The 26,551-nt window shown below is 44.9% G+C and overlaps 1 protein-coding gene across 1 annotated transcript in view; it reads left to right on the top strand.

Moving 5' to 3' along the window:
- The first annotated feature begins 24,578 nt into the window (after positions 1-24,578).
- The window catches only part of LOC132770300 (short transient receptor potential channel 2-like), a 53,764-nt gene continuing 51,791 nt past the window's right edge, over positions 24,579-26,551 (top strand). The window contains exon 1 of the mRNA XM_060767171.2: positions 24,579-24,621. Within this exon, the coding sequence (XP_060623154.2) occupies positions 24,579-24,621 (43 nt within the window). The remainder of the gene's footprint in view (positions 24,622-26,551) is intronic.

Here is a 26,551-nt window from a genome sequence, read left to right as displayed (position 1 = left end):
GTTTGTACAAAGAGCTCCAACCAAAGAATAAACAGGGTTTAGTTATAAGAATTATACATGTTGAGTCTCTCTTATCCCAAATGCTTGGGAACAGATGTGTTTGGGATTTCATAGATAGAAAGATAGAGAGATAGAGAGATAGACAGACAAATAGATAGATTTTGGAATGCAGTGTTGCTAATAGGGGTTTACAACATGTGATGCATATTTCGGAGGGAAAGGGAAACTACACTGTCACAGGGTTGTTGTGTTTTCCGGGCTGTGTGACCATGTTCCAGAAGCATTCTCTCCTGACGTTTTGACTGCATCTATGTGTCATGTATCATGTTCTGCAGTTGATGGTGGTTAGTGGTGGTAGGCCTTGCAGTTGGTGATGGAAGAGTTATTGCAAGTCTTAGTTCTAAAGGGTTGAGTAATCTCTAAGTAAGAGTTTATGGGTGAAAGCAATAAAGGGTGGAGGCATGCAAGAGATAGGCTGTGTCATGTGTTCTGCAGTTGATGGTGCTTGGTGATGGAAGGATTAATGTAAGTATTAGTTCTAAAGGGTTTAGTAATCTGTAAGTAAGAGTTTATGGGTGAAAGCAATTAAGGGTGGAAGTAAGCAAGAGATAGGTTGCAGTTGGGTATTTGTGGATATAAGGAGCGAGCCTTGGAAATGACCTTCGGGAGAAAAGTATTATCATGTTTTGGTGGTGGATGCTGCTGGTTTTTCCCCCAGGTCTGTTGGATTTTTGGATTTTTGGTATCCTGATCTTGGAACCCTGGAACCTTGAACCTTTGGACTGGCTTTTGACTACGGCACAGACTCTTGATCCGTGGACTTTGTTTATTGAACCAAATTTGTTTGAACACTGGACTGGACCCTTTGACTATGGTGTAGCTTTTGCTATTTCGGTGGTAGATGCTGCTGGTTTTCCCCCAGGTTTGTGGATTTTCGGTATCCTGAACTGTCTCCTCTACTCTTGGAACCCTGGAACCTTGAATCTCTGGACTGACTTTTGGCTATGTGTTGGGGTTCGGCCTGCGTGTGAACCTGAACCTCATTCTCTGATTGTATTTCCTGATGCTACTGAACATGTATTTTTCCCTGATGATAATGAAAATGTTGATTCTGAGGTCAGTGGCTTGGAAAGTGAAACTACACATTCTGATGAGAATGTTGCAGAGCCAAGCGGTGATAGCTCTCCAGAGGAGTTAACACCTGGCTTCCTTAATGAGGATAGAAAAGGACAGATTTGGAACAACAGGAGTGAATCGCAGAGTCTGTGAAGGTCAAGCAGATTAAGAGAAAAGGAAGCACAGGCTTCAAAGCCTGGAGGCGTGTCACGAAACAGTTTCTTCAGTTTTAAGTGCCTCTCGCTGGGTTGTCTCGTTAGATCAGGCATCGTTTAGACTGAGGCATTACCTTGGCAGATTTCCCGTTTCCCGTGGCCTACATCCCAAGAGGCTTCTAGTGCTCCAAGTACGGTTAGTGGATTGCTAACAGGTTCCAGGTTTTTACAGTGTTGCTTTTGGATTTTGGATCTAGTTCATGGATATTCTTGACTGCTGAATTTTCCTGTGGCTTTTTGACTTTGCATTTTCTTCTATTTTGTAACCATTTTCATCAATAAAAAGGGATTGTTTTTCCCCACAGTCAAGTGTGGTGGATGGTTATCTAATGGTCTCATTTCCTGCTCTGGGTTGCAACACTATGGTATAGACTCTTGATCCCGGGACTTTGCTCATTGAACTCTCGGCATTTGACCACTGGACTGGACCTTTTGACTATGTTATCTTGAACCTGCAACAGTGTTTGCTATCAGTTTTTGTTTTATATTCTTTGGCTGAGTGCTATCTTTATGCTTTATTTTTTAGACTATTCAAACAGCCAGACAGTAAGTGCTGCTTTAACTAAATTGTTTAACTCAAACTGGGAGTTTGTTTGATTCATTTCTGCCTCTATACCGGCAGAGTTCTGGCATCATGACACAGTGGCAGGCATCCTCAGACGTTGTGGGATCTGTTGGAAACTAGGGAAATGGGGTTTATATATCTGTGGAATGTCCAGGGTGGGAGAAACAACTCTTGTCTGTTGGAGGTAATTGTGAACGTTTCCATCGGCCACCCTGATTAGCATTCAATGGCCTGGCAGTTTCAGGTGTGGTATCTTACTGCCTGGGGGAATCCTTTGTTGAGGGGTGATTAGCTGTCCTTGATTGTTTCTTGTCTGGAGCTCCCCTGTTTTTTGGTGTTCTTTTTTGAGTGTTTTGAACCTGCAACCCAGATTCGAACCTGCGAACTTTCGGTCAGCAAGTTCAGCAGCTCAGCAGTTTAACCCACTTTATTTCTCGTGTCAGGGCAGCCAGTCAATTATATTACATTTCTAACAGAACAAAGCAAACAAACAGACAAAATACAAAATTTGTGAGTTTGGTAGTTGATTAAATGTCCTTTGACCAGTCTCTGGCCGCTTGGCGTGCTTCTGGTGTTGCTGCAAGAAGGTCCTCCCTTGTGCACGTGGCAGGGCTCAGGGTGCATTGCAGCAGGGGGTCAGTGGTTTGCTCTTCTCCACACTCACATGTTGTGGATTCCACTTTGTGGCCCCATTTCTTGAGGTTGGCTCTGCATCTCGTCGTGCCAGAGCACAGTCTGTTCAATGCCTTCCAAGTCACCCAGTCCTCTGTGTGCCCAGGGGGGAGTCTCTCATTAGGTATCAGCCATTGGTTGAGGTTCTGGGTTTGAGCCTGCCACTTTTGGACTCTCGCTTGCTGAGGAGTTCCAGCAAGTGTCTCTGTAGATCTTAGAAAACTATGTCTAGATTTAAGTCGTTGACATGCTGGCTGATACCCAAACAGGGGATGAGCTGGAGATGTCTCTGCCTTGGTCCTTTCACTATTGGCTGCTACTTCCCGGCGGATGTCAGGTGGTGCGATACTGGCTAAGCAGTGTCATTTCTCCCGTGGTGTGGGGCGCAGACACCCCGTGATAATGCGGCATGTCTCATTAAGAGCCACATCCACTGTTTTAGTGTGGTGAGATGTGTTCGACACTGGGCATGCATACTCAGCAGCGGAGTAGCACAGCGCAAGGGCAGATGTCTTCACTGTGTCTGGTTGTGATCCCCAGGTTGTGCCAGTCAGCTTTCGTATGATATTGTTTCTAGCACCCACTTTTTGCTTGATGTTCAGGCAGTGCTTCTTGTAGGTCAGAGCACGGTCCAGAGTGACTCCCAGGTATTTGGGTGTGCTGCAATGCTCCAGTGGGATTCCTTCCCAGGTGATCTTCAGAGCTCTGGATGCTTATCTGTTCTTTAGGTGAAAGGCACATATCTGTGTTTTAGATGGGTTAGGGATCAGACCTTGACCTTGAGGGAGCTGGGGGTGGTAACGGCCGACAGGGAGCTCTGGCGTGGGCTGGTCCATGAGGTCACGAAGAGTCGGAGACGACTGAACGAATGAACGAATGAACGAATGAAAGAGATCAGATGGTTTTCCCTGTCATAGGCAGTAAGAGCACCTAGAGCTTCGGAAAGCTTCTGTTCTACCATCTCAAAGCTCCCTGCTTGTGCAGTTTAACCCACTGCACCACCGGGAGGTATTAGCAGAGGAAAACTAAAGAGCTCATGTTTCTATTTGTCCAGCTTTGCAGTGGAGACGATCAAGCTGCTTCTGATCCGCATGGGCTGCCGCTACGAAGTCACCTTCATGGAGAAGATGCGTGGCTGGGTCATGCTCCAAAGCGCCAAGGAAGTGCTCGAAGGCGCCGCTCTGCTGGCCAAGTGAGGAATGAGCCGCCCTGTAGAGAAGTCCCCCAAAAGAGAATACAGCATTAGGGCAGAGCCACGGGACTACGCTCAGGCAATCAAAATGAAATGCAGAGATAGATCTTTAACATATGTAGTGCATAGTGTCTTCCGCCTGACATCGGCTAGTCTGTTTTCCAATGGCACATTATGGTAACGACCCTCTAACACTGTAGTGAGCATTATTTGGAATTCCGTGGAGGCAATTCTTAAGGAATTAAGTTTAATCTGATGGAAAACAATCCTTTTATTGAAGATAATTAAGAAGCAGGAAGGTAAAAAAAAAGGCACTTTAAAGAAATAGGTAAATCCAATTAGGTAGGAAGATAAGCAGGAACAAAGTAGTCCAGGGTAATAATCCAGCGAAGTCCATAAAAACAAAGTCAAAACATCCCAAATAAAATGCAAGAAATCAGGAAACATGAATCCAAGGTATGAATATAAAAGCATAGAATCCAAGAATCAAAACGATGAAACAAAGGCACTTAAAACATGAATTTTCCAAGCAAAGTTTTCATGAATAAGGATGAGATCTTGACTTGATTCCAAATGATGCTTCATCTGACTACATATCCTGTACTTGGGAGTTTTATCTCTTCGTTAGCTATGTCTCTAGCGCTCAGAAATTGGTTTAGCTTCATCTGAGAATTTTTTATCTTTTTCTCTCGGAGCCTGGCAGATCTCTGAAGCCACTGTTCGGCTCTCCTGTTTTGACTGATCTCCTCCCGTCTTTCTATTTGCTCATTAATTTTTGCAGCTGGGCCAAGTGCTGAGCTGTTTTTATGTCCCCTATCATGGGAACTCTCTGGTAACAATTCAGAGAGCACACCATGATTCCCATACCCCTCAGGGACATTCTCACGGGAAACTACACTTTGAAAAGGGATGTCCTGGTCATTCTCTGCATCAGTATCACTGGCAAAACCATTGCCATCTTGAAACTCATCCTGCAACTCATTGACATCACTCCCCATATCCAAAGCATCCTGATCCTGAAACACAATCACAGGCTGAGCTCCAACAAGTAGGTACTGAAACCTTCAGAAAATTTTAAAGACCCAATCGAGAGAAGGAGATGAGCACTAGATCGTCAGCATATATCAGGATGAAAATCTTTCTTTTCCTGATTACTAGTCAAGGAGAGTCAACTTTAGCTAAACAAGGCACTAAATCATTCAGATGTTAAAAAGAGACCTTGAAATCCTATTCACATGGCTTGAAAATAGTTCATGTGAATAGGATCTAGGAATCTCAGTAGACCACAAGCTGAACATGAGTCAACAGTGTGATTCGGCAGCTAAAAAGTCCAATGTGATTCTAGGATGCATCAATAGGAATACATTCTAGATCAGTGTTTCTCAACCTGGGGGTCGGGACCCCTGGAGGGGTCGCAAGGGGGTGTCAAAGGGGTCACCAAAGACCACCAGAAAACACAGTATTTTCTGTTGGTCATGAAGGTTCTGTGTGGGAAGTTTGGCCCAATTCAATTGTTGGTAGGGTTCAGAATGCTCTTTGTTTGTAGATGAACTATAAATCCCAGCAACTACAACTCCCAAATGTCAAGGTCTATTTTCCCCAAACCCCGCATTTGGGCATATTGGGAATTCATGCCAAGTTTGGACCAGATCCATCATTGTTGAGTCCACAGTGCTCTCTGGATGTAGGTGAACTACAACTCCCAAAACTCAAGGTCAATACCCACCAAACCCTTCCAGTATTTTCTGTTGGTCATGGGAGTTCTGTGTGCCAAGTTTGATTCAATGCCATCATTGGTGGAGTTCAGAATGCTCTTTGATTGTAGGTGAACTATAAATCCCAGCAATTACAACTCTCACAGGACAAAATCAATACCCTCCCCCAATCCCACCAGTATTCAAATTTGGATGTATTGGGTATTTGTGCCAAATTTGGTCCAGCGTATGAAAATACAGCCTGCATATCAGATATAAATAATAATAATAATAATAATAATAATAATAATAATAATAAACTTTATTTATACTCCGCCTCCATCCCCCCAAATAGACTCGGGGCGGCTTACATAAGGCCACACCCATCAATACAGTAAACACAATATAAACACAAAGAACACAACAGATAATCAAAAAATAAATTACATAAAATGCAAAACCATATTTGCATTACTATTCATAACAGCAAGAAAATGACAGTTATGAAGTAGCAATGAAAATAATTTTATGGTTGGGGGTCACCATAACATGATGAAGCGTATTAAGGGGTCGTGGCATTAAGAAGGTTGAGAACCAATGTTCGAGATGCAGGAAAGTCATAGGCCCCATCTACACTGTCATACAATCCGTTTTGAATCCAGATTGTCTGATTCGAACTGGATTATATGACAGCATAGACTCCAGTGTAGAATCCAGTTCAAAGCAGATAATCTGGATCCAGGAACTGGATTATATGGCAGTGTAGATCCAGCCATAGTCCCACTCTCTTCTGCTTTGGTCAGACCAGACCTGGAATAACCCTTTGGCCAGTTTTGGGCAACGCAATTCAAGAATGTAATGCATTTGGCTTATTTGTAAGACCATAGACTCACTTTGGCGACCTCCGTTGTCTTCCAGAGGCATGCTGCACTTTTCTTGCCCCGAGACCATACGGATCCTGGACTCCTTGTTCTCTCTGCTCACCAAAGGGACCGAAAGGCTCAAGCCAACAAACATGGCCTTCTTTGTGGAGGTAAGGAACCAAGAGGCCAGAAAGAATAGAAATGTAGCAGCCTTTAGAAGGAAAATAAAATAATAAAGGGAAATCATAAGAATTTAGAATAATATAGAAGATTTTTGTTCCTACCTGAATCTGAGAAGACCAGTTCTAAATTTGCAAGCATACAAAACCTGCAGATGATTGACACGGGGTCAGGTTGCTCTCGCCATTTTTGCTTTAGCCATGTTTGCTTTAGCCATGTTTGTTCTAGCCTGTTTATTCTAGTCGATGTTGACATAGATATGAAGTCAAGAAGAGAATTTGGCAGGACAAAGTAATCAATAATATCGATCCAAGACTTGGAACATCTAAGGTCATATGGTGAGAGAGCACCATCCTCTGACCACTTAATGTAAATAGCAGGCAATTTCAGAAATGCTTTTATTTTAAGTACATTCCTTCATGATTATTCATATTAAGAAATAAGTTATAATGACGTAATTAAGGCTGGATTGATTAGGAGATTGCCTTGATCAAATCTTATGTTATAAGCATATAAAAGTTATAATTCAATTAGAGATTTAAAGGAATTGAATATATACATGTCATATTAGGACAACGGGTGAAAGTTGAGATAAGTTATATAACCGAGCAGATGTTTGGGGTCACAATGTGCCTGCCAAGACCTGGTAAAGATGTCCTTGGCAACTATACATGAAAACACCTGTTAATGATTGTATTGTGCAAATGTCAGATCTTTTCTGCGCATGTGTAAAACAAGTAATTTTATGCTATCAAAACTGGAACAATTGCGACTTCAAAGTTGTGACAGACATTGGAACTGTTCACCCTATCCTCCGCGGAGATAGTAATAAACGCCAAGCTGCCTCCATCTTCCTTCCTTCTCCAAAAGCACTCTAATTATCTTGGGTAACGTATGTTCCGCAACAGGAAGAGATGAGAACCAAAGAAGAGAGAGAGAGAGAGGAAGAGATGGTTGGTGACTCCATAGCATCCAACATTTTGTGGAAAAAACCAAGATGCACCTGACCAACCAACATCACAATGGCAATAGGTCTTAAAGAGTTGGTCCTCCACTTTTGCAGAATGGCCATCTGTAGGAAGGGATTTAGTGGTGTCTTCTTCCTTGCCAGAACTGGGTTGGGCTGGTTGTCCTCTAGGGATCCCTTTCAAGTCCAGGATTCTAAGATTCCTTTCCATTTTTTCACTCCCTTTTTTGCTTCTGTCCTTACTTCCTATTTTAGTTGCTCCACTTCCAAGAGATTGACCAGCTCCCTTCCGAACAGATTTTTGAGATTCTCGACAATTGGACAAAGAATTCCTGTCCAGAGGTCCGCTCTCTGGCCCTCCGGGCATTCGGCATCCTGGCCATCCATCCAGATAAGGTGAGAAAGAAAGTTGCTACATCCAGAAATCTGGAACTACTGTATTTTTATGTCTTTCCCCCCAAAAAACATTAATTGTACAGGAAACAGCATTTTGATACATGTTTTCTGTAGAAGAATCACATCTCCGTTGCAGAAAAACCACATATATATCTTCACCGGGATTGTGGCGCAACTGGCTGGGAGTCAGCTGTATTAAGATCACTACTGACCAAAAGGTCATGAGTTCGAAGCCAGCCCGGGTCGGAGTGAGCTTCTGACCAAAATTGTGTAGCCTGTTGTTGACCTTTGCAGCCCAAAAGACAGTTGCATCTGTCAAGTAGGAAATTTAGGTACCACTTATGTGGGGAGGCTAATGTTGCACCTCAGAGTAGATTCACCTTGCTGAAAACACCAAACTGCACACAGCCAGAAGTCTTTATAGTTTATTAAAAAATAAAAAGGTAAAAAGTTCTTAAAAGCAAAGGTAATGTTCCAAAAGATCAATACAAAATAGCACTTTGAGAACACGACTAAGTCCTGAAACCATGAACACAAGAACTGCAAGATAATCCACACAAGCAAAGGCAAGCTTCTTGGTTAAGCGAAAAGTTGCTCTGACAAAAGTTTGGTCCCAAACACACAGCTTAATACCCTTTGCAAAACATGAAGGCATTTCTTTGGTCTCTGGCCTCCTTCTTGTTAGCTATTCTCACACTCCTTCGAACTCTGAATCCCAAACGGTCAGCCCAATCTAAGGTTCCCATTTCGTCAAAGTCAGTCTGTTCATTAGTGTCAGCCTGTTTCCCTTCCTGCTCATTATCAGGCTGAGAACTCTCCTCCTTCTCTGAGTCAATCTGCACCTGCCTATTTTCAGTATCAACAATCTCATTCCTTGCTGTGGGAAACTCACTATCTATAACAGGAACATTGTGAACCTGAATCCCATCATCCTCATCAGAGACACTCTGTGGTTCCAGCTGAGTCACAACAGCTAATTTAACAGATTTACGAGGCCATAAAAATCTCCAGGAAGTATGCAAAGAATGAGGAAGTACTTCATCAGTGTCACAAACGGACGGTGAAGCAACAGCTCCCCCGGTGGCCAGAATACTCTCATGAAAAAGCTGGAATGTTAAATAGCCTCTGTGTGTCTGTCTATATATGTTGTGAGTCTATGGCATTGAATGTTTGCCATGTATATGTACATTGTGATCTGCCCTGAGTCCCTTGTGGGGTGAGAAGGGCAGAATATAAATACTGTAAATAAATAAATAAATAAATAGATCTGTGCAAAATAACTCCCTAGAAGATTATTTTGGCATGTGCAGAAACCTGGCAGAAATTTCCCCCTGCGATTGGGAACAGTTCTTTGTATTTATCTATTTGTTTACAGGGTTGTTGTAGGTTTTTTCGGGCTATATGGCCATATTCTAGAGGCATTCTCTCCTGACGTTTCGCCTGCATCTCTGGCAAGCATCCTCAGAGGTAGTGAGGTCTGTTGGAACTAGGAAAAAGGGGTTTATATATCTGTGGAATGACCAGGGTGGGACAAAGGACGCTTGTCTGCTGGAGCTAGGTGTGAATGTTTCAACTGACCACCTTGATTAGCATTTGATGGCCTGGCAGTGCCTGGAGCAAACCTTTGTTGAGAGGTGATTAGATGTCCTTGTTTGGAATGACCAGGATGGGACAAAGGATGCTTGTCTGCTGGAGCTAGGTGTGAATGTTTCAACTGACCACCTTGATTAGCATTTGATGGCCTGGCAGTGCCTGGAGCAAACCTTTGTTGAGAGGTGATTAGATGTCCTTGCTTGTTTCCTCTCTGTTGCTGTGCTGTTGTAATTTTTGAGTTTTTTAATACTGGTAGCCAGATTTTGTTCACTCCAGGCTTTAGTTTTCCATTCATATCAATATGGTCTTGGCTCACCTTGTCTTTGTCCGAATACGTCTCAGCCCTCGTTACTGGGACATGAAAAAGGAACTGATGCTCGTCTGCTTCTTGTTTGTAGGTGGAGGATGTGAAGGCTCAGGTGCCCACCATGTTGTCCAGTTTGGAAGAAACGGATGCCAGGGTGGCCTTGGAGAGCATCCTTGCCATTCAGAGCATTCTGAAATTCATGCAGAGGAACGACCTTGTCAACCTGGCCGAGAAACTCCTTCCCTTATTCAGCAATGTAAGATGGAGAGTGCTTGCTTCGATGGCAAGGGGGCTGGATTAGATAGCCTTTGGGGGTCCCAAAGTGACACATCCCATGATTCCATAATATTGGACCATAGCAGTTAAAGTGGTGTCAAACTGCATTGATCTGATATCCCAAGTATTCTAATACTATCCCAAGTATTCCAATGGTATTCCAATGTGTTCCAATGTATTCCAATGTGTTCGCAGGCAGACGCCAAGGTCCGTGATTGCGCCGTCTCCCTCTTTGCGGAGCTGCCAGGTGTGGTGAAGAGGAAGGAGAAATACCTCATCCAAGAGCAGGTGACCCAAAGCCTGGTCCCGCTGCTCCTTCACTTGCAGGATGAAGACCCCGAAGTGGTGAAGGTGAGGCAGGCTTCGAGGTATTCACTCAGTCTGTTTGTTTTGTTTCGTTTAGTAGTGTATCAGGACTGCTGCCTTCCTGCTTTCTCCCTTCTCCAGCTCTGAGCTGGACATTAGGCTTGGGCGGTTTCGTTCGTTAATTTCGTAATTCATTATTAATTCGTATTTGAATTAGTTACGATCCAATATTGAGCCATGCAGGACTACTGTGAGAAGTAATTAAAAATCGAAACAATTTTTCCAATTTATTTCGTATTGTTTCGAAATCGATTCGTAATTGTTTCGAAATTGTTTCGAAATTGTTTCGAAATTGTTTTGTAATTATTTCCGTATGTCTGGTGCAAGTTTTATAGTTGTTGTTTGTTTAATCAGTGAAAAAAAAATATAATTATCACACCAACAGTCAACAACAGAGGGAGAGGGAAGCTTCAGAAGTTCCCTCTTTCCCATTTGGAGGGGTTTTTAGCGTATTGCGCAATCGCGTCCGCCATTAACGAATCGATTCGTAATTGTTTCGAAATTGCTTCGAAATTTTACGAAATTTCGTATATTTCAAACTTTTTTAAAGGAAAATTTCGGAATTCTTTTAAAAAACGAAACGCAAGGGCCCCCTAAAAACGAAACTAGTTTAGAACCAAATTTTTCCGTGGTTACCCAAGCCTACTGGACATATCTCGCAAAGTTCTGGCAACCCACGGTGGGCACGGTGGGCATAACTCTTTCTTTCCTTCTCCTCTTTCCCTCACACACCTTCTCCCTCTCTCTTTTCTTTTCCCTCCTTCCCTTGCTTTTCCTTATATATCTTCCCTCGGTTTTTCTTTCTTTTCTTTCTTGTCCCTTTCTTCTCTTTCTTTCTTCCCTCCCTTTATTAATTCACTAGCTGTACCCTGCCACGCGTTGCTGTGGCCCAGTCTGGTGATCTGGAAAATAATGCGGGATTGTGGCGCAGCTGGCCGAGTGTCAGCTGCATTAAGATCACTCTGACCAAAAGGTCATGAGTTCAAAGCCAGCCCGGGCTGGAGTGGGTGTCCAGCCATTGTGTAGCCCGTTGTCGACCTTTGCAGCCCGAAAGACAGTTGCATCTGTCAAGGAGGAAAATAAGGGACCACCTTGTGTGGGAGGCTAAATTTAACTAATTTATGAGGCCATAAAGAAAGAAGACTCCGGGGAATGTGGAATGCGGAAGAACTTCATCGGTGTCGTTGATGGACGATGAAAAGCAGCAACTCTCCTGGCGGCCAGAAAAAAGTTAAATAGCCTCGGTGTATTTGTGTGTTAAATGTTGTTTGTCAACTGGCATTGAATGTTTGCCATATATGTGTTGACTGTAATCCGCCCTGAGTCCCCTGCGGGGTGAGGAGAAGGGCGGAATATAAGAATTGTAAATAGATAAATTGTAAATAAAGTAATGGTTTCTAATATATGTAATTCCTTTATGCTTGTGGGTCAACAGTATTCCTTGTTGTTTCTATGTCAGTGTTCATGTGGAGAGTGTCTGGTTTCCCTACTCTGGAACATGCGACATATAATTGTCCTTCTTTAGGGGTCCCTTTCAAATCTATAATACTATATCTCTGTGTGTGTGTGTGAATCATATCTATCTATATCTATATCTATCTATGTATGGCTGGATGGCTCTTTGTCAGGAGGACTTTGATTACGTGTTCTTGCCCTCATGAAAGGAGTTGGATTGGATGGCCTTAAGTATTTTCTGTTGGTCATGGGGGTTCTGTGTGAGAAGTTTGCCCTGTGTGAGAAGTTTACCACTGACATCAACTTTAACCTTTTACTGTGAGATCAACAATTTTAACCTTTAACAAAAGAAAACAATTTTTTTTGTCATGGAAAGTACTCTCTTTCCAGCCCCTCTCCCTTGACCTTTTGATGGAAAGTACCTTCTTGTACTCTGCACTTTACTACAACCTTTGAAGTTAACCACAACACATCCTGTGTAAGAAAGTACTTTCTTGTACCTCTACATGTCACATCTTGTTCCTTAAAAACATTTTCTTCCATATCCCTCTTTTAAGTCAGAGAAAGGGTATGTTTCTCTTTTGCTGTTAATTTCATCCAACCCCTTGAATTTCACTCAAAGACCCTTTCATAGAATCATAGAATCATAGAATCAAAGAGTTGGAAGAGACCTCATGGGCCATCCAGTCCAACCCCATTCTGCCAAGAAGCAGGAATATTGCATTCAAATCACCCCTGACAAATGGCCATCCAGCCTCTGTTTAAAAGCTTCCAAAGAAGGAGCCTCCACCACACTCCGGGGCAGAGAGTTCCACTGCTGAACGGCTCTCACAGTCAGGAAGTTCTTCCTCAGGTTCAGATGGAATCTCCTCTCTTGTAGCTTGAAGCCATTGTTCCGCGTCCTAATCCCCAAGGAAGCAGAAAACAAGCTTGCTCCCTCCTCCTCCCTGTGGCTTCCTCTCACATATTTATACATGGCTATCATATCTCCTCTCAGCCTTCTCTTCTTCAGGCTAAACATGCCCAGTTCCCTAAGCCGCTCCTCATAGGGCTTGTTCTCCAGACCCATTTTAGTCATTTTAGTCGCCCTCCTCTGGACACATTCCAGCTTGTCAATATCTCTCTTGAATTGTGGTGCCCAGAATTGGACACAATATTCCAGATGTGGTCTAACCAAAGCGGAATAGAGCATGGGGAGCATTACTTCCTTAGATCTAGACACTAGGCTCCTATTGATGCAGGCCAAAATCCCATTCAACACCAGTAACTGTGCCATTGTTGTGCCTCCAACCTGAAGGTCCCCTCCTTCTTCTCCTTCATGCTACAGAATTGCCAGGATGCCCTCGCCAAGTGTTTTCGGTTCTTGGGTTGGTCCCTTCCGAAGAAGATCCACAGCAAAAAAGCATGGCACGACCACCCCCAGATTGCAGAGAACCTCTGCCGGCAAATCGTAAGTCCTCATCCATTTGGATCACCTTCTTCTCAGTGTATTCCACATTATCCATCTCCATCTGGAATTGCTTGGCCCAGAACTGGACACAGGGCTATTATTCCAGGCGAGGAAGTCTGACCAAAGAGAAGAGAGTTGGACTAGAACGTCCCTCGATCTTGACACAATATATTCCTACTGATGCAGCTCAGAATCACGTGTCAAGGGTCCCCAAAAAGTAGCTGGATTTGTATTACAGACACAAACGATATCTGCAGCATGCATGTTTCTATGTACTGTCGAAGGCTTTCATGGCCGGAATCACTGGGTTGTTGTAGGTTTTTTCGGGCTATATGGCCATGTTCTAGAGCAGTGTTTCTCAACCTGGGGGTCGGGACTCCTGGGGGGGTTGCGAGGGGGTGTCTGAGGGGTCGCCAAAGACCATCAGAAAACACAGTGTTTTCTATTGGTCATGGGGGTTCTGTGTAGAAAGTATAGCCCAATTCTCCCATTGTTGGAGTTCAGAATGCTCTTTGATTGTAGGTGAACTATAAATCCCAGCAACTACAACTCCCAAATGTCAAGGTCTATTTTCTCTAACCTCCTCCAGCATTCACATTTGGGCATGTTGAGTATTCGTGCCAAGTTTGGTCCAGATCCATCATTGTTTGAGTCCACAGTGCTCTCTGGATAAAGGTGAACTACAACTCCAAAACTCAAGGTCAATGCCTATCAAACCCTTCCAGTATTTAATGTTGGTCATAGGAATTCTGTGTGCCAAGACTGGTTCAATTCAGTCGTTGGTGGAGTTCAGAATGCTCATTGATTGTAAGTGAACTATGAATCTCAGCAACTACAACTCCCAAACGACAGCATCCATCTCCCCTTCAATCCCACTAGAATTCAAATGTGGGCATATCAGGCATTTGTGCCGAATTTGGTCCAGTAAATGTAAATACATCCTGCATATCAGATACTTACATGATGATTCATAACAGCAGCAAAATTACAGTTGTGAAGTCGCAACAAAAATGTTATGGTTGGGGGTCACCACAACATGAGAATTGTATTAAGGGGTCACGGCATTAGGGAGGTTGAGAACCACTGGTCTAGAGGCATTGTTATGTCGCGCGCTGGGCTTGAAACGAATTGCCTTTAAAACAGGACGTGCAACTTTAGCCCAGTGGGAAGCCAGGGGGCCCGAAGAGAAATTCTTAAGGATTTTCACCATGAACAGTCTCTAGAGGGCTTGTAAAACATAACAAAGTCTTTTTATTGGTGAACAATCAACAGAAACGTCTTTTGTCTTCAAAAGGTTAAACAAATGCTTCCAGGCTTTTGTGCAACTGGTGGCTTCTAACTGTTACCTATACTCTAAAGCAGTGTTTCTCAACCTGGGGGTCGGGACCCCTTTGGGGGTCGCGAGGGGGTGTCAGAGGGGTCGCCAAAGACCATCAGAAAACATAGTATTTTCTGTTGGTCATGGGGGTTCTGTGTGGGAAGTTTGGTCCAATTCTATCGTTGGTGGGGTTCAGAATGCTATTTCATTGTGGGTAAACTATAAATTCCAGCAACTACAACTCCTAAATGCTGAGGTCTATTTTCCCCAGACTCCACCAGTGTTCACATTTGGGGATATTGAGTATTTGTGCCAAGTTTAGTCTAGATCCATTATTGTTTGAATCCACAGTGCTCTCTGGATGTAGGTGAACTACAACTCCAAAAATTCAAGGTCAATGTCCACCAGACCCTCCCAGTATTTCCTCTTGGTCATGGGAGTTCTGTGTGCCAAGTTTGGTTCAATTCCATTGTTGGTGAACTTCAGAATACTCTTTGATTGTAGGTGAACTATAAATCCCAGCAACTACAATTCCCAAATGACAAAATCAATCCCCCCAACCACACCAGTATTCACATTTGGGCGTATTGGGTATTTGGGCCCAATTTGGTCCAGTGAATGAAAATACATTCTGCATATCAGATATTTACATTACGATTCATAACAGTAGCAAAATGACAGTGATGAAGTAGCAACGAAAATAATGTTATGGTTGGGGGTCACCACCACATGAGGAACTGTACTAAGGGGTCGCGGCATTAGGAAGGTTGAGAGCCACTGCTCTAAAGGAAAATCCCTTTCCAAATTTCTCCCAGGCTAACTGTGAACCTAAACCTAACTGATGTGGATCCACTACCGGGCTGAACTGCGTCTCAAAACCGAGTGGACCTACCAGTAGGCCTGTCGTCACTTAGCTGGAGTTCTTGATGTTTAAAGCTGCTATTCCCTCCGAAATTCCTCAGGGCTGTAAGGCTGTTTGCCTGGGAACCTCTGGGAATCATAGAATCATAGAATCAAAGAGTTGGAAGAGACCTCCTGGGCCATCCAGTCCAACCCCATTCTGCCAAGAAGCAGGAATATTGCATTCAAATCACCCCTGACAAATGGCCATCCAGCCTCTGCTTAAAAGCTTCCAAAGAAGGAGCCTCCACCACACTCCGGGGCAGAGAGTTCCACTGCTGAACGGCTCTCACAGTCAGGAAGTTCTTCCTCATGTTCAGATGGAATCTCCTCTCTTGTAGTTTGAAGCCATTGTTCCATTGCGTCCTAGTCTCCAGGGAAGCAGAAACCAAGCTTGCTCCCTCCTCCTCCCTGTGGCTTCCTCTCACATATTTATACATGGCTATCATATCTCCTCTCAGCCTTCTCTTCTTCAGGCTAAACATGCCCAGTTCCCTAAGCCGCTCCTCATAGGGCTTGTTCTCCAGACCCTTGATCATTTTAGTCTTAGATGCTCTTAAGACTGTTCTCCCCCGGGAAGTCTTAAGGGTTGAAGCCTTTGTACAGGAGAAATCTATACATGTCCTGTACATTGACTTTCTTTGCTGAGACTGACTGAAAATGGCTCCCTTCCCTTCTCAATTATCCTGAACGGGGGGCGGAACCAAACTTAACGATGATGGACAGGGGGCCTGCCCTATAACTGCAAACTTTCACAGGAAGCCACCCTTCTGCAAAATCCCAAGCCTTGGGCTGCAAGCAAACACTTAATACAAGGCAAATAAAGCGGGAGCTTCTGGTACAGCGGTACCAGCTCTGGCATTCTCTCCTGACATTTTGCCTGCATCTAGAGTGCCTTGGACTGCGAGAAGATCCAAGATCCACATCATGAGGAGACAGCAAAGCCTAGAGAAGGGAATGATGCTGGGGAAAGTGGAAGGCAAAAGGAAGAGGGGCCGACCAAGGGCAAGGTGGATGGATGGCATCCTTGAAGTGACTGGGCTGACCTTGAAGGAGCTGGGGGTGGTGACAGCCGACAGGGAGCTCTGGCGTGGGCTGGTCCATGAGGTCACGAAGAGTCGGAGACGACTGAACGAATGAACAATAACATGGCAAGCGACAGCGTTGAATCTGTTGTTTTGCTGTTGTAATTTTAGAGGTTTTTTTTAATACTGGTAACCAAATGTTGTTCGTATTCATAGTTTCCTCCTTTCTGTTGAACAACAGCAAAACAACAGAGAGGAAACAATCAGGGACATCTAATCACCTCTCAACAAAAGATTGCCCCAGGCACTAACAAGCCACACCAAACCACTGCCAGGCCATCAAATGCTAATCAAGGTGGTCAGCTGAAACATTCACACCTAGCTCCAACAGACAAGAGTTCTTTGTCCCACCCTGGTCATTCCACAGGTATATAAACCCACTTTCCTAGTTCCAACAGACCTCACAACCTCTGAGGATGCTTGCCACAGATGCAAGCGAAACGTCAGGAGAGAATGCCTCTAGAATATGGCCAGACAGCCCGAAAAAACCTACAACAACCCATGCATGTTTCTGCTGCTCCTCTCTGCTCTTCCCCTGCCTCTGTGTTCCTTTAATCAAGTGCACTGAAACAAGCTGAAAGTAAGTCATGACTACAAATAACCCTTTTCCGTACCTTTCTGTTTGCATGGCTAGTCGTGGAAGGTCAAGGCGATCCCGGCCGTCTTGCTGCAGTGTTTGGATCACCTTCAGTGCCCCCAGGTTTCCATCCGGAGAGCGGCCGCCATCTTTATTGGTAAGATAAAAAGCATTTAGTTTCCTAAGGCTGGATCTACGTTGCCTGATATCCCAGGATCTAATCCCAGATTATCTGGCAGTGTAAAAAGGTAAAGGTTGTCCCCTGACTGTGCCGATACAATTTTGTTTGCTTTGCATTTAATGTTTGTTGTAGTCCTAAGTTTGAGGGACTCTGCAGATAGGTGGCTTCTTTTGGCTGCAATCATAGGGCAAGCCACCTAGGACTAGGACGCGGAACAATGGCTTCTAACAACAAGAGAGGAGATTCCATCTGAACATGAGGAAGAACTTCCTGACTGTGAGAGCCGTTCAGCAGTGGAACTCTCTGCCCCGGAGTGTGGTGGAGGCTTCTTCTTTGGAAGCTTTTAAACAGAGGCTGGATGGCCATCTGTCAGGGGTGATTTGAATGCAATATTCCTGCTTCTTGGCAGAATGGGGTTGGACTGGATGGCCCAGGAGGTCTCTTCCAACTCTTGGATTCTAGGATTCTATGATTCTATGAATTATAGTTAGGTTCCCTGGTCCCGCCCCCTTTTTGGGTTTTGGAGGGAATAGGAGCCAATTTGGGTTCAGTCCACACAGAGAAGCCTTCCATGCAGGACATAATACCAAGAGCTCCTGTAGAAAGCTTCGTCTTCTACGGCTTGGCCGGGGAGATATACAGCCCACAGCTTGGACGAGGATCATATAGCCCTACAGTTTCTTTGCTGAAGGACTTCAGTCAGCCATCATGGAAACCTGAGTTCTTTTTCCCCTGGAAGTCTACAAAGCTCTGCTTGGTAAGGGTCACTCGCGGAAGCCAGACGCAGTTGGTACCGGGTGCAGGGGCTCCACGCCAACAGAGGCAAAGACAGACTGCCCAGATTAGGAGTTAAGGATTTCCCTATTAGTTACAGTTATGAAGATAGTGCCTGTTTCCTGTGGACAAGCTTGAGAGAGAGCCAATAGACTGTTAAGAAAGCCTTAAAGTACCTGTTTGTTTTCATTAATAAGGAACTTTGTAGAACCTTTGAGCAATCTAGAGACTCTGTTTTAAGGAAATCCAAAGGCCTTTAATCTGAGGCAGCCCCGGCGTCCCGTTGGGCACACAGAATTTATGTCCTGTCTACAGCCTTATGCACAGGCCCAGCGTGTGATAGCACACTGACATTAAGTCCAGTCATGTCTGACTCTAGGGGTTGGTGCTCATCTCCATTTCTAAGACCTTCCTGAAGGTCACTCCCAGTTGGTGAAGCTGGGGAATGCATGCTCGGACCCGTGGGGTCCCGCAAGGTTCCATTCTATCCCCCATGCTTTTTAATATCTACATGAAAACACTGGGTGAGGTTATCCGGAGTTCTGGAGTTGGGTGCCATCTGTATGCAGATGACACCCAACTCTACTACACATTTCCACCAAACTCCAAGGAAGCCTCCCAGACCTTGAACCATTGCCTGACAGCTGTGATGGACTAGATGAAGGCTAACAGGTTGAAGCTTAATCCAGACCAGACAGGTCCTCCTGGTCAGTCGTGGGGCCGACCAGGGTATTAGGTGGCAACCTGTGCTCAATGGGGTTACACTCCCCCTAAGGGCGCAGGTCCGTAGCTTGGGGGTCCTCCTGGACTCAACGCTGTCGCTTGATGCTCAGGTGTTGGCGGTGGCCGGGAGGGCCTTTGCACAACTCAAACTCATGCGCCAGCTGTACCATACGCCGTGAAGTCTGACTTGGCCAGGGTGGTCCATGGCTTGGTTACATCTAGATTGGACTATTGCAATGCACTCTATGTGGGGCTGCTCTTGAAGACGGCCCGGAAGTTTGATCTGGTACTGATGAGGAGATATTGGAAAAATAGATATTTATTGATTTATGCATAAATTGTATGTGTTGTTGTTGTTGTTCATTCGTTCAGTCGTCTCCGACTCTTCGTGACCTCATGGACCAGCCCACGCCAGAGCTCCCTGTCGGCCGTTACCACCCCCAGCTCCCTCAAGGTCAGTCCAGTCACTTCAAGGATGCCATCCATCCATCTTGCCCTTGGTCGGCCCCTCTTCCTTTTGCCTTCCACTTTCCCCAGCATAATTGTCTTCTCTAGGCTTTCCTGTCTCCTCATGATGTGGCCAAAGTACTTCAACTTTGTCTCTAGTATCTTTCCCTCCAGTGAGCAGTCGGGCTTTATTTCCTGGAGGATGGACTGGTTGGATCTTCTCGCAGTCCAAGGCACTCTCAGCACTTTCCTCCAACACCACAGCTCAAAAGCATCGATCTTCCTCCGCTCAGCCTTCCCTAAGGTCCAGCTCTCACATCCGTAGGTGACTACAGGGAAGACCATGGCTTTGACTAGGCGGATCTTTGTTGCCAGTCTGATGTCTCTGCTCTTGACTATTTTATCGAGACTGGACATTGCTCTCCTCCCAAGAAGTAAGCGTCTTCTGATTTCCTGGCTACAGTCTGCATCTGCAGTAATCTTTGCACCTAGAAATACAAAGTCTGTCACGGCCTCCACGGTTTCTCCCTCTATTTTCCAGTTGTCAATCATTCTTGTTGCCATAATCTTGGTTTTTTTGACGTTTAGCTGCAACCCGGCTTTTGCGCTTTCTTCTTTCACCTTGATTAGAAGGCTCCTCAGCTCCTCCTCGCTTTCGGCCATCAGAGTGGTGTCATCTGCATATCTGAGGTTGTTAATGTTTCTTCCAGCAATTTTCACCCCAGCTTTGCATTCATCCAGCCCCGCACATCGCATGATGTGTTCTGCATACAAGTTAAAAAGGTTGGGTGAGAGTATGCAGCCTTGCCGTACGCCTTTCATGTACTTTAAATATATAGAGAAATCAAGTTCTCTCTGTATAGGAAACACAAGCTACGTCCCAGGCACGGCCAAGAGGGAGGGGGACATTCCAGGAGAGAGATAAGCTCGTACTAGGAGCCACAGGCTGGTACAGCTAGGCTCTAAGGAAGGAGCTTCTTGACAGGTCCAAGTGGGCCCCTTGGTTGATGAAGCTATGCTTGCTCTTTAGAAACACAGACACATGCTTTTTGCATGTTAGAAGGTAGAATTTGATGCTATGATGACGCAGTGAGTGACGATAATGTATGTAGACGTATGTTCTTTGTTTGCTTGAACCTGGAATCTATAAAAGCCACAGTCCGTCCCTCTATCATTTGCTCTGGTTTGCTTTTGGGCGCTAGTCCACTCCAGGGCCCCAGCTGGAAATAAAAATCTGTGCTTTTTAGACCTCCGGAACTCTCTTTGCCTCTCCTAACAGCCTACATCTGGAGGGAGGGCCCAAGCTTGCTCACGCCTAGTCCACACACAGACCTTTGGTGCTAACATCATGGGATCTGGCACGTGTGTTCCTGATATGTCATATTTGGAGCCATAATAGTTACCTCCTTGACCAACGAGTCAAATTCCTGTCCTTTCCAGGCTGCATTGTCCAAAGCACCGAGCCAGCCGCCATCACTCCGGAGAAGAAAGAGCTGATCATACTGTGTAAGTCAAAGTAGCACAACAAGCACCAAAATATAGTTTCAGATCTATTTGTGGTGGGAAAGTCAAGGAGAAACCTGACTTGGGGAAGGGAACAGAGGGGATATGATCCATTTACACATTTATGGACGTTGATTGATAAGGATTTAGGGAGTTTGTGGGAAATTGTTGCTATTATTATTAGTAGCATTATTATTATTATTTATTGTGTTTATTTATGCCCCACGAGGAGGCCCATAGCATTGAGCCATGGCACATAGTGATGTCCATCTGCATCCATTGCACAGTGCAGACTCCACTTCTGATCCATTTTCTCTCCCTTGTGGCCTTTAGCCCTCTCCAAATTGCACCAGGATCCGGACCCTTCCGTCCGCTTGGCGGCCGTGCAAGCCACACGAATGGTGCAAGAGGCGTACGGGGCGTGCAGTGCTTCTCCTCGCAGCCAGACCTCCTTGCACCGCTTTACTGGGCAGGAGCGGCCAGAGGGCTTCTCCAACCGGGGACGATGGGACACTTTGGACCCGGCGTTGACCCACCGGTGGAATCCGGCCTCTCCCGCCTCCCACCGGATCGTGCCCAGCATTGCCAAGAAGAGGCCGTCCGGCTCCAACCGCCAGGCCTGATGCCACGACCCGGAAGAAGGGTCACCGCATTAGTGTGAAGAATTGGAGGACAACCCAAGGAGAGAGATGCTCAAGGCTGCAGCCAAACAGAACCGGAGATGTAGGTGAAAACAGGCAGAGACTGGAACTCTATGGGCTGAGATTCCGTTCCTGTCCTGGAATGAAGAGTGCTGTCCACACTCGTCCCAGTATATTCCGTCTTCCCCATCCCAAGGAACTGGAAACTCAAGGCAAACTCTTGGAAGGTGAGCATGCATTGCAGGACAGAAAGGGTTCTCCGACAAATCTTTTCCAACAACACAGGGAGTTTATTTATTTGTTTGTTTGTTTGTTGTGTCAGGGCAACCAGTCAATTGTATTACATTTCTAACAGAACAAAACAAAGAAACAGACAGATGTCTGTGTTTTAGATGGATTAGGGATCAGCTGGTTTTCCCTGTAATAGGCAGTCAGATCACCTAGAGCTTCAGAGAGCTTCTGTTCAGCCATCTCAAAGCTCCCTGCTTGAGTGGTGATGGCACGATCATCAGCATAGATGAAACTCTCTGTCCCTTCTGGCAGTGGCTGGTCATTTGTGTAGATGTTGAACATGGATGGAGCAAGCACGCTCCCCTGAGGCAGGCCGTTCTTCTGTTTCCGCCATCTGCTTCTCTGGCCCGGGAACTCAACAAAAAAGCTCCTGTTTGGTAGCAGGTTTCCTATGAGGAGGGTGAGGTGGTCGTCCTTTGTGATATTATACATTTTTCTCCGGAGGAGGCAGCAGTGGTTCACAGTATCATAGGCTGTCTTCATAGACCTGTCAACACAGGGAGTAAAACAGGGAATTATAGAACCATAGAATAGAGTTGGAAGAGACCCCAGAGGGCATCTAGTCCATGCAGGAAAAGTATTAAGGCAATTTGCTGGCCAACTTGCTAATCATCCAATTAACTGATTTCAGCCAGTTGTTTCTGCTTCAACAAGCGGCTCTTATCTTTATTTACGTTTCATTCATTGCAATAGCACTTACTCATTAGCACAATAACAAGAGAGAGAGAGAACAAATGATGTCTGCTATGGGTTGTTGTAGGTTTTTTCAGGCTGTCTGGCCATGTTCTAGAAGCATTCTCTCCTGACGTTTCGCCTGCATCTATGGCAAGCATCCTCAGAGATAGTGAGGTCTGTTGGAACTAGGAAAAAGTGGTTTATATATCTGTGGAAAGACCAGGGTGGGACAAAGGACTCTGGCGTTTTGGACTTCAACTCCCACAATTCCAAACAAACAGTAGGCTGTTAGGAATTGTGGGAGTTGGAGTCCAAAACACCTGGAGGGCCCAAGGTTGCCCATATCTGATCTATATGAATGATTTAGTGTCACATTTAGCTAAAATTGATTCTCCTTCATCAGTAATCAGAACAGAAAGATTTTCATCCTGATGTTGGAGTTTAACCTGGGATTGTGTTTCAGGATCAGGGTGCTTTGGATGTTGGAAGTAATGCTAATGAATTTCAAGATGGCAATGGTTTGGTTAATGATACTGATGCAGAGAAGGACCAGGAGACCCCTGTGCAAAGTGTAGTTTCCCATGAGAATGTCCCTGAAGGGTGTGGGGATGATGGTGAACTCCCTGAATTGCTACCTGAGGGTTCCCAGGATTTGGGGCTTGAAAACAACTGGGTAACTGGGCCAGCTGCGAGACTCAATGAGCAAATAGATAGACAAGAGGAAATTAGTCAAAACAGGCAGACCGAACAGTGCCTTCGGCGTTCTGCCAGGCTTCGACAGAAAAAGATAAGGGGATCTCAAGTAAAACGAAACCAATTCCTGAGTGCGTGGAATAGCTTAACGAGAGGATAAAAGTTCCAAGTATGGGAAATATAGTCAGATGAAGCATCATTTGGAATCAAATGTAGTCTTGTCCTTGTTGTATGGAAGCCTTGCTTGGAAGATTCTTGTCTAAGTGTCCAATTCTGGGCACCACAATTCAAGAGAGATATTGACAAGCTGGAATGTGTCCAGAGGAGGGCGACTCAAATGATCAAGGGTCTGGAGAACAAGCCCTATGAGGAGCGGCTTAGGGAACTGGGCATGTTTAGCCTGAAGAAGAGAAGGCTGAGAGGAGATATGATAGCCATGTATAAATATGTGAGAGGAAGCCACAGGGAGGAGGAGGGAGCAAGCTTGTTTTCTGCTTCCTTCGAGACTAGGACGCAACGGAACAATGGCTTCAAACTACAAGAGAGGAGATTCCATCTGAACATTAGGAAGAACTTCCTGACTGTGAGAGCCGTTCAGCAGTGGAACTCTCTGCCCCGGAGTGTGGTGGAGGCTCCTTCTTTGGAAGCTTTTAAGCAGAGGCTGGATGGCCATCTGTCAGGGGTGATTTGAATGCAATATTCCTGCTTCTTGGCAGAATGGGGGTGGACTGGATTATGGCCCATGAGGTCTCTTCCAACTCTATGATTCTATGATTCTATGATTCTAAGTATTTCTTGTTTCATGGTTTGGATTCTTGGATCGTATGAATGCCTACTCATGCCTTGGATTAATGTTTCTTGGTTTTCTGAATTATATTAGAGAAGGGTGGACTTTGTTTTTACGGACTTTGCTGAACTTTACTCTGGACTATTTTTGTTCCTGCTTATCTTCTTACCTAATTGGATTTACCTATTTCTTTTAAGTGCTTTTGTACTTGCTGCTTTTTAATTATCTTCAAGAAAAGGATTGTTTTTCAATCAACGGTGTGGTGTTTACAGTCAGAGGGCTTTTCCTGTTCTGGAGTGCAACAGATGTATGCAGACGATCTAGTGCTCATCTCCCTCTCTCAGTTGGGTCTTAAAAACCTTCTGAAGGCTTTCAGTACTTACTGCCAAGAGGAATATATGCTAATAAATTACTCCAAGACCAAGGTTATGGTTTTTGACAGACATTGCATTGCAGAAGAGAGAAAGATGGTGGCATTTTTGCCAAACACATATTTATTTCCATATCTCTTATCACCTTCACTTCTGTACCAAGCAGAACTATCTCTTGTCTCTTTCATATAATAACTATTTTTATTTCCAGGGCTTTAATGACCGGATGCATTCTGGACCCATTTTGGAGGCATGTGCGCTGGAAGGCCTGATCCGATGATGCTGAATGGATCACCTTGTCAACCATGTCCTTTGACCCAAGAGGACTCCATAGCTTCATTGTGGATGGTACGTTGACCACCTCCCATAAACACTTCATCCAAAGGCTACATCTACACTGGAGAATGAATGCAGTTTGACACCACTTGAACTGCCATGGCTCAATGCTATGGCATCCTGGGAGTTGTAGTTTAACAAGATCTTCCACCTTCTCTGCCAAAGAGTACAAGTGCCTCATCTAACTACATCTCCTAGGGTTCACTAAGACTGAGCTATGGCAGTTCAAGTGGTATCAAACTGAATTAATTTGACAGTGGAGATGCACCCAGAGACATCTCTATGTGTCGCTTGCCATGATTCCATGGGATTTATGGGCTCTTAGAATCATAGAATCATAGAATCAAAGAGTTGGAAGAGACCTCTTGGGCCATCCAGTCCAACCCCATTCTGCCAAGAAGCAGGAATATTGCATTCAAATCACCCCTGACAGATGGCCATCCAGCCTCTGTTTCAAAGCTTCCAAAGAAGGAGCCTCCACCACACTCCGGGGCAGAGAGTTCCACTGCTGAATGGCTCTCACAGTCAGGAAGTTCTTCCTCATGTTCAGATGGAATCTCCTCTCTTGTAGTTTGAAGCCATTGTTCCATTGCGTCCTAGTCTCCAAGGAAGCAGAAAACAAGCTTGCTCCCTCCTTCCTCTCACATATTTATACATGGCTATCATGTCTCCTCTTAGCCTTCTCTTCTTAAGGCTAAACATGCCCAGCTCCTTAAGCCACTCCTCATAGGGCTTGTTCTCCAGACCCTTGATCATTTTAGTCGCCCTCCTCTGGACACATTCCAACTTGTCAATATCTCTCTTGAATTGTGGTGCCCAGAATTGGACACAATATTCCAGATGTGGTCTAACCAAAGCGGAATAGAGCATGGGGAGCATGAGTTCCCTGGACCTAGACACTAGGCTCCTCTTGATGCAGGCCAAAATCCCATTGGCTTTTTTTGCCGCCACATCACATTGTTGGCTCATGTTTAACTTGTTGTCCACGAGAACTTCAAGATCTTTTTCACACGTACTGCTCTCGAGCCAGGCATTGTCCCCCATTCTGTATCTTTGCATTTCGTTTTTTCTGCCAAAGTGGAGTATCTTGCATTTGTCCCTGTTGAACTTCTTTGTGTTAGTTTTGGCCCTTCATCTCTCTAATCTGTCAAGATCCCTTTGAATCCTGCTCCTGTCCTCTGGAGTCTTGGCTCTCCCTCCCAATTTGGTGTCGTCTGCAAACTTGATGATCATGCCTTCTAGCCCTTCATCTAAGTCATTAATAAAGATTGGATTTATTCTTGGATTGTATTTATTTATTTATCGTACCAGGAGCAAACCAAGGGTACAGTTGTATTCTTGGATAAGGAATCCTCAGAGGTGGTTTGGCCCATTCTGTCCTCTAATATATAGCCTAAAGCATTGACCCCCAAACTTTGGGGGTTTTGAACTTCAACTCCCAGAACCCTTGGCAAGTTGACCAATACACTCCAATTCTGGGAGCTAAAGTCTAAAATATCTGGAAGTCAGACCTTTGTGAATCAACGGAGTGTGTTTGAAACTCATTTGCAGTTTCCATTCAAGAACTAAAGCCGGAGCTGACCCTGCTTGGCTTCAAAGATTGGATAGGAACTGGTTCTTTTCTTGTTGTTAATTCAGGCCAGAAATACAGCTTAATGGTGTAACATTAGAAAATGTGGACCATTTTCACTCCCTTGGCAGCCACCTCTCCACAAAAGTCAACATTGACACTGAAATACAACACCGCCTGAGCTCTGCGAGTGCAGCATTTTTCCGAATGAAGCACAGAGAGTTTGAGGCCCGGGACATCCGCAGGGAGACCAAGGGGCTTGTTTGTAAAGCTATTGCCCTCCCAACCCTGCTATATGCCTGCGAAACGTGGACTGTCTACAGATGTCAACATTGAGGCTGAAATACAACACCACTTGAGCTCTGCAAGTGC

Source organism: Anolis sagrei, chromosome 3, assembly GCF_037176765.1.
Source record: "Anolis sagrei isolate rAnoSag1 chromosome 3, rAnoSag1.mat, whole genome shotgun sequence".
In the NCBI taxonomy this organism is placed as follows: domain Eukaryota; kingdom Metazoa; phylum Chordata; class Lepidosauria; order Squamata; family Dactyloidae; genus Anolis; species Anolis sagrei.
The sequence above is the reverse complement of the archived record's forward strand: the minus strand, read 5'-3'. Positions and strand labels throughout refer to the sequence as shown.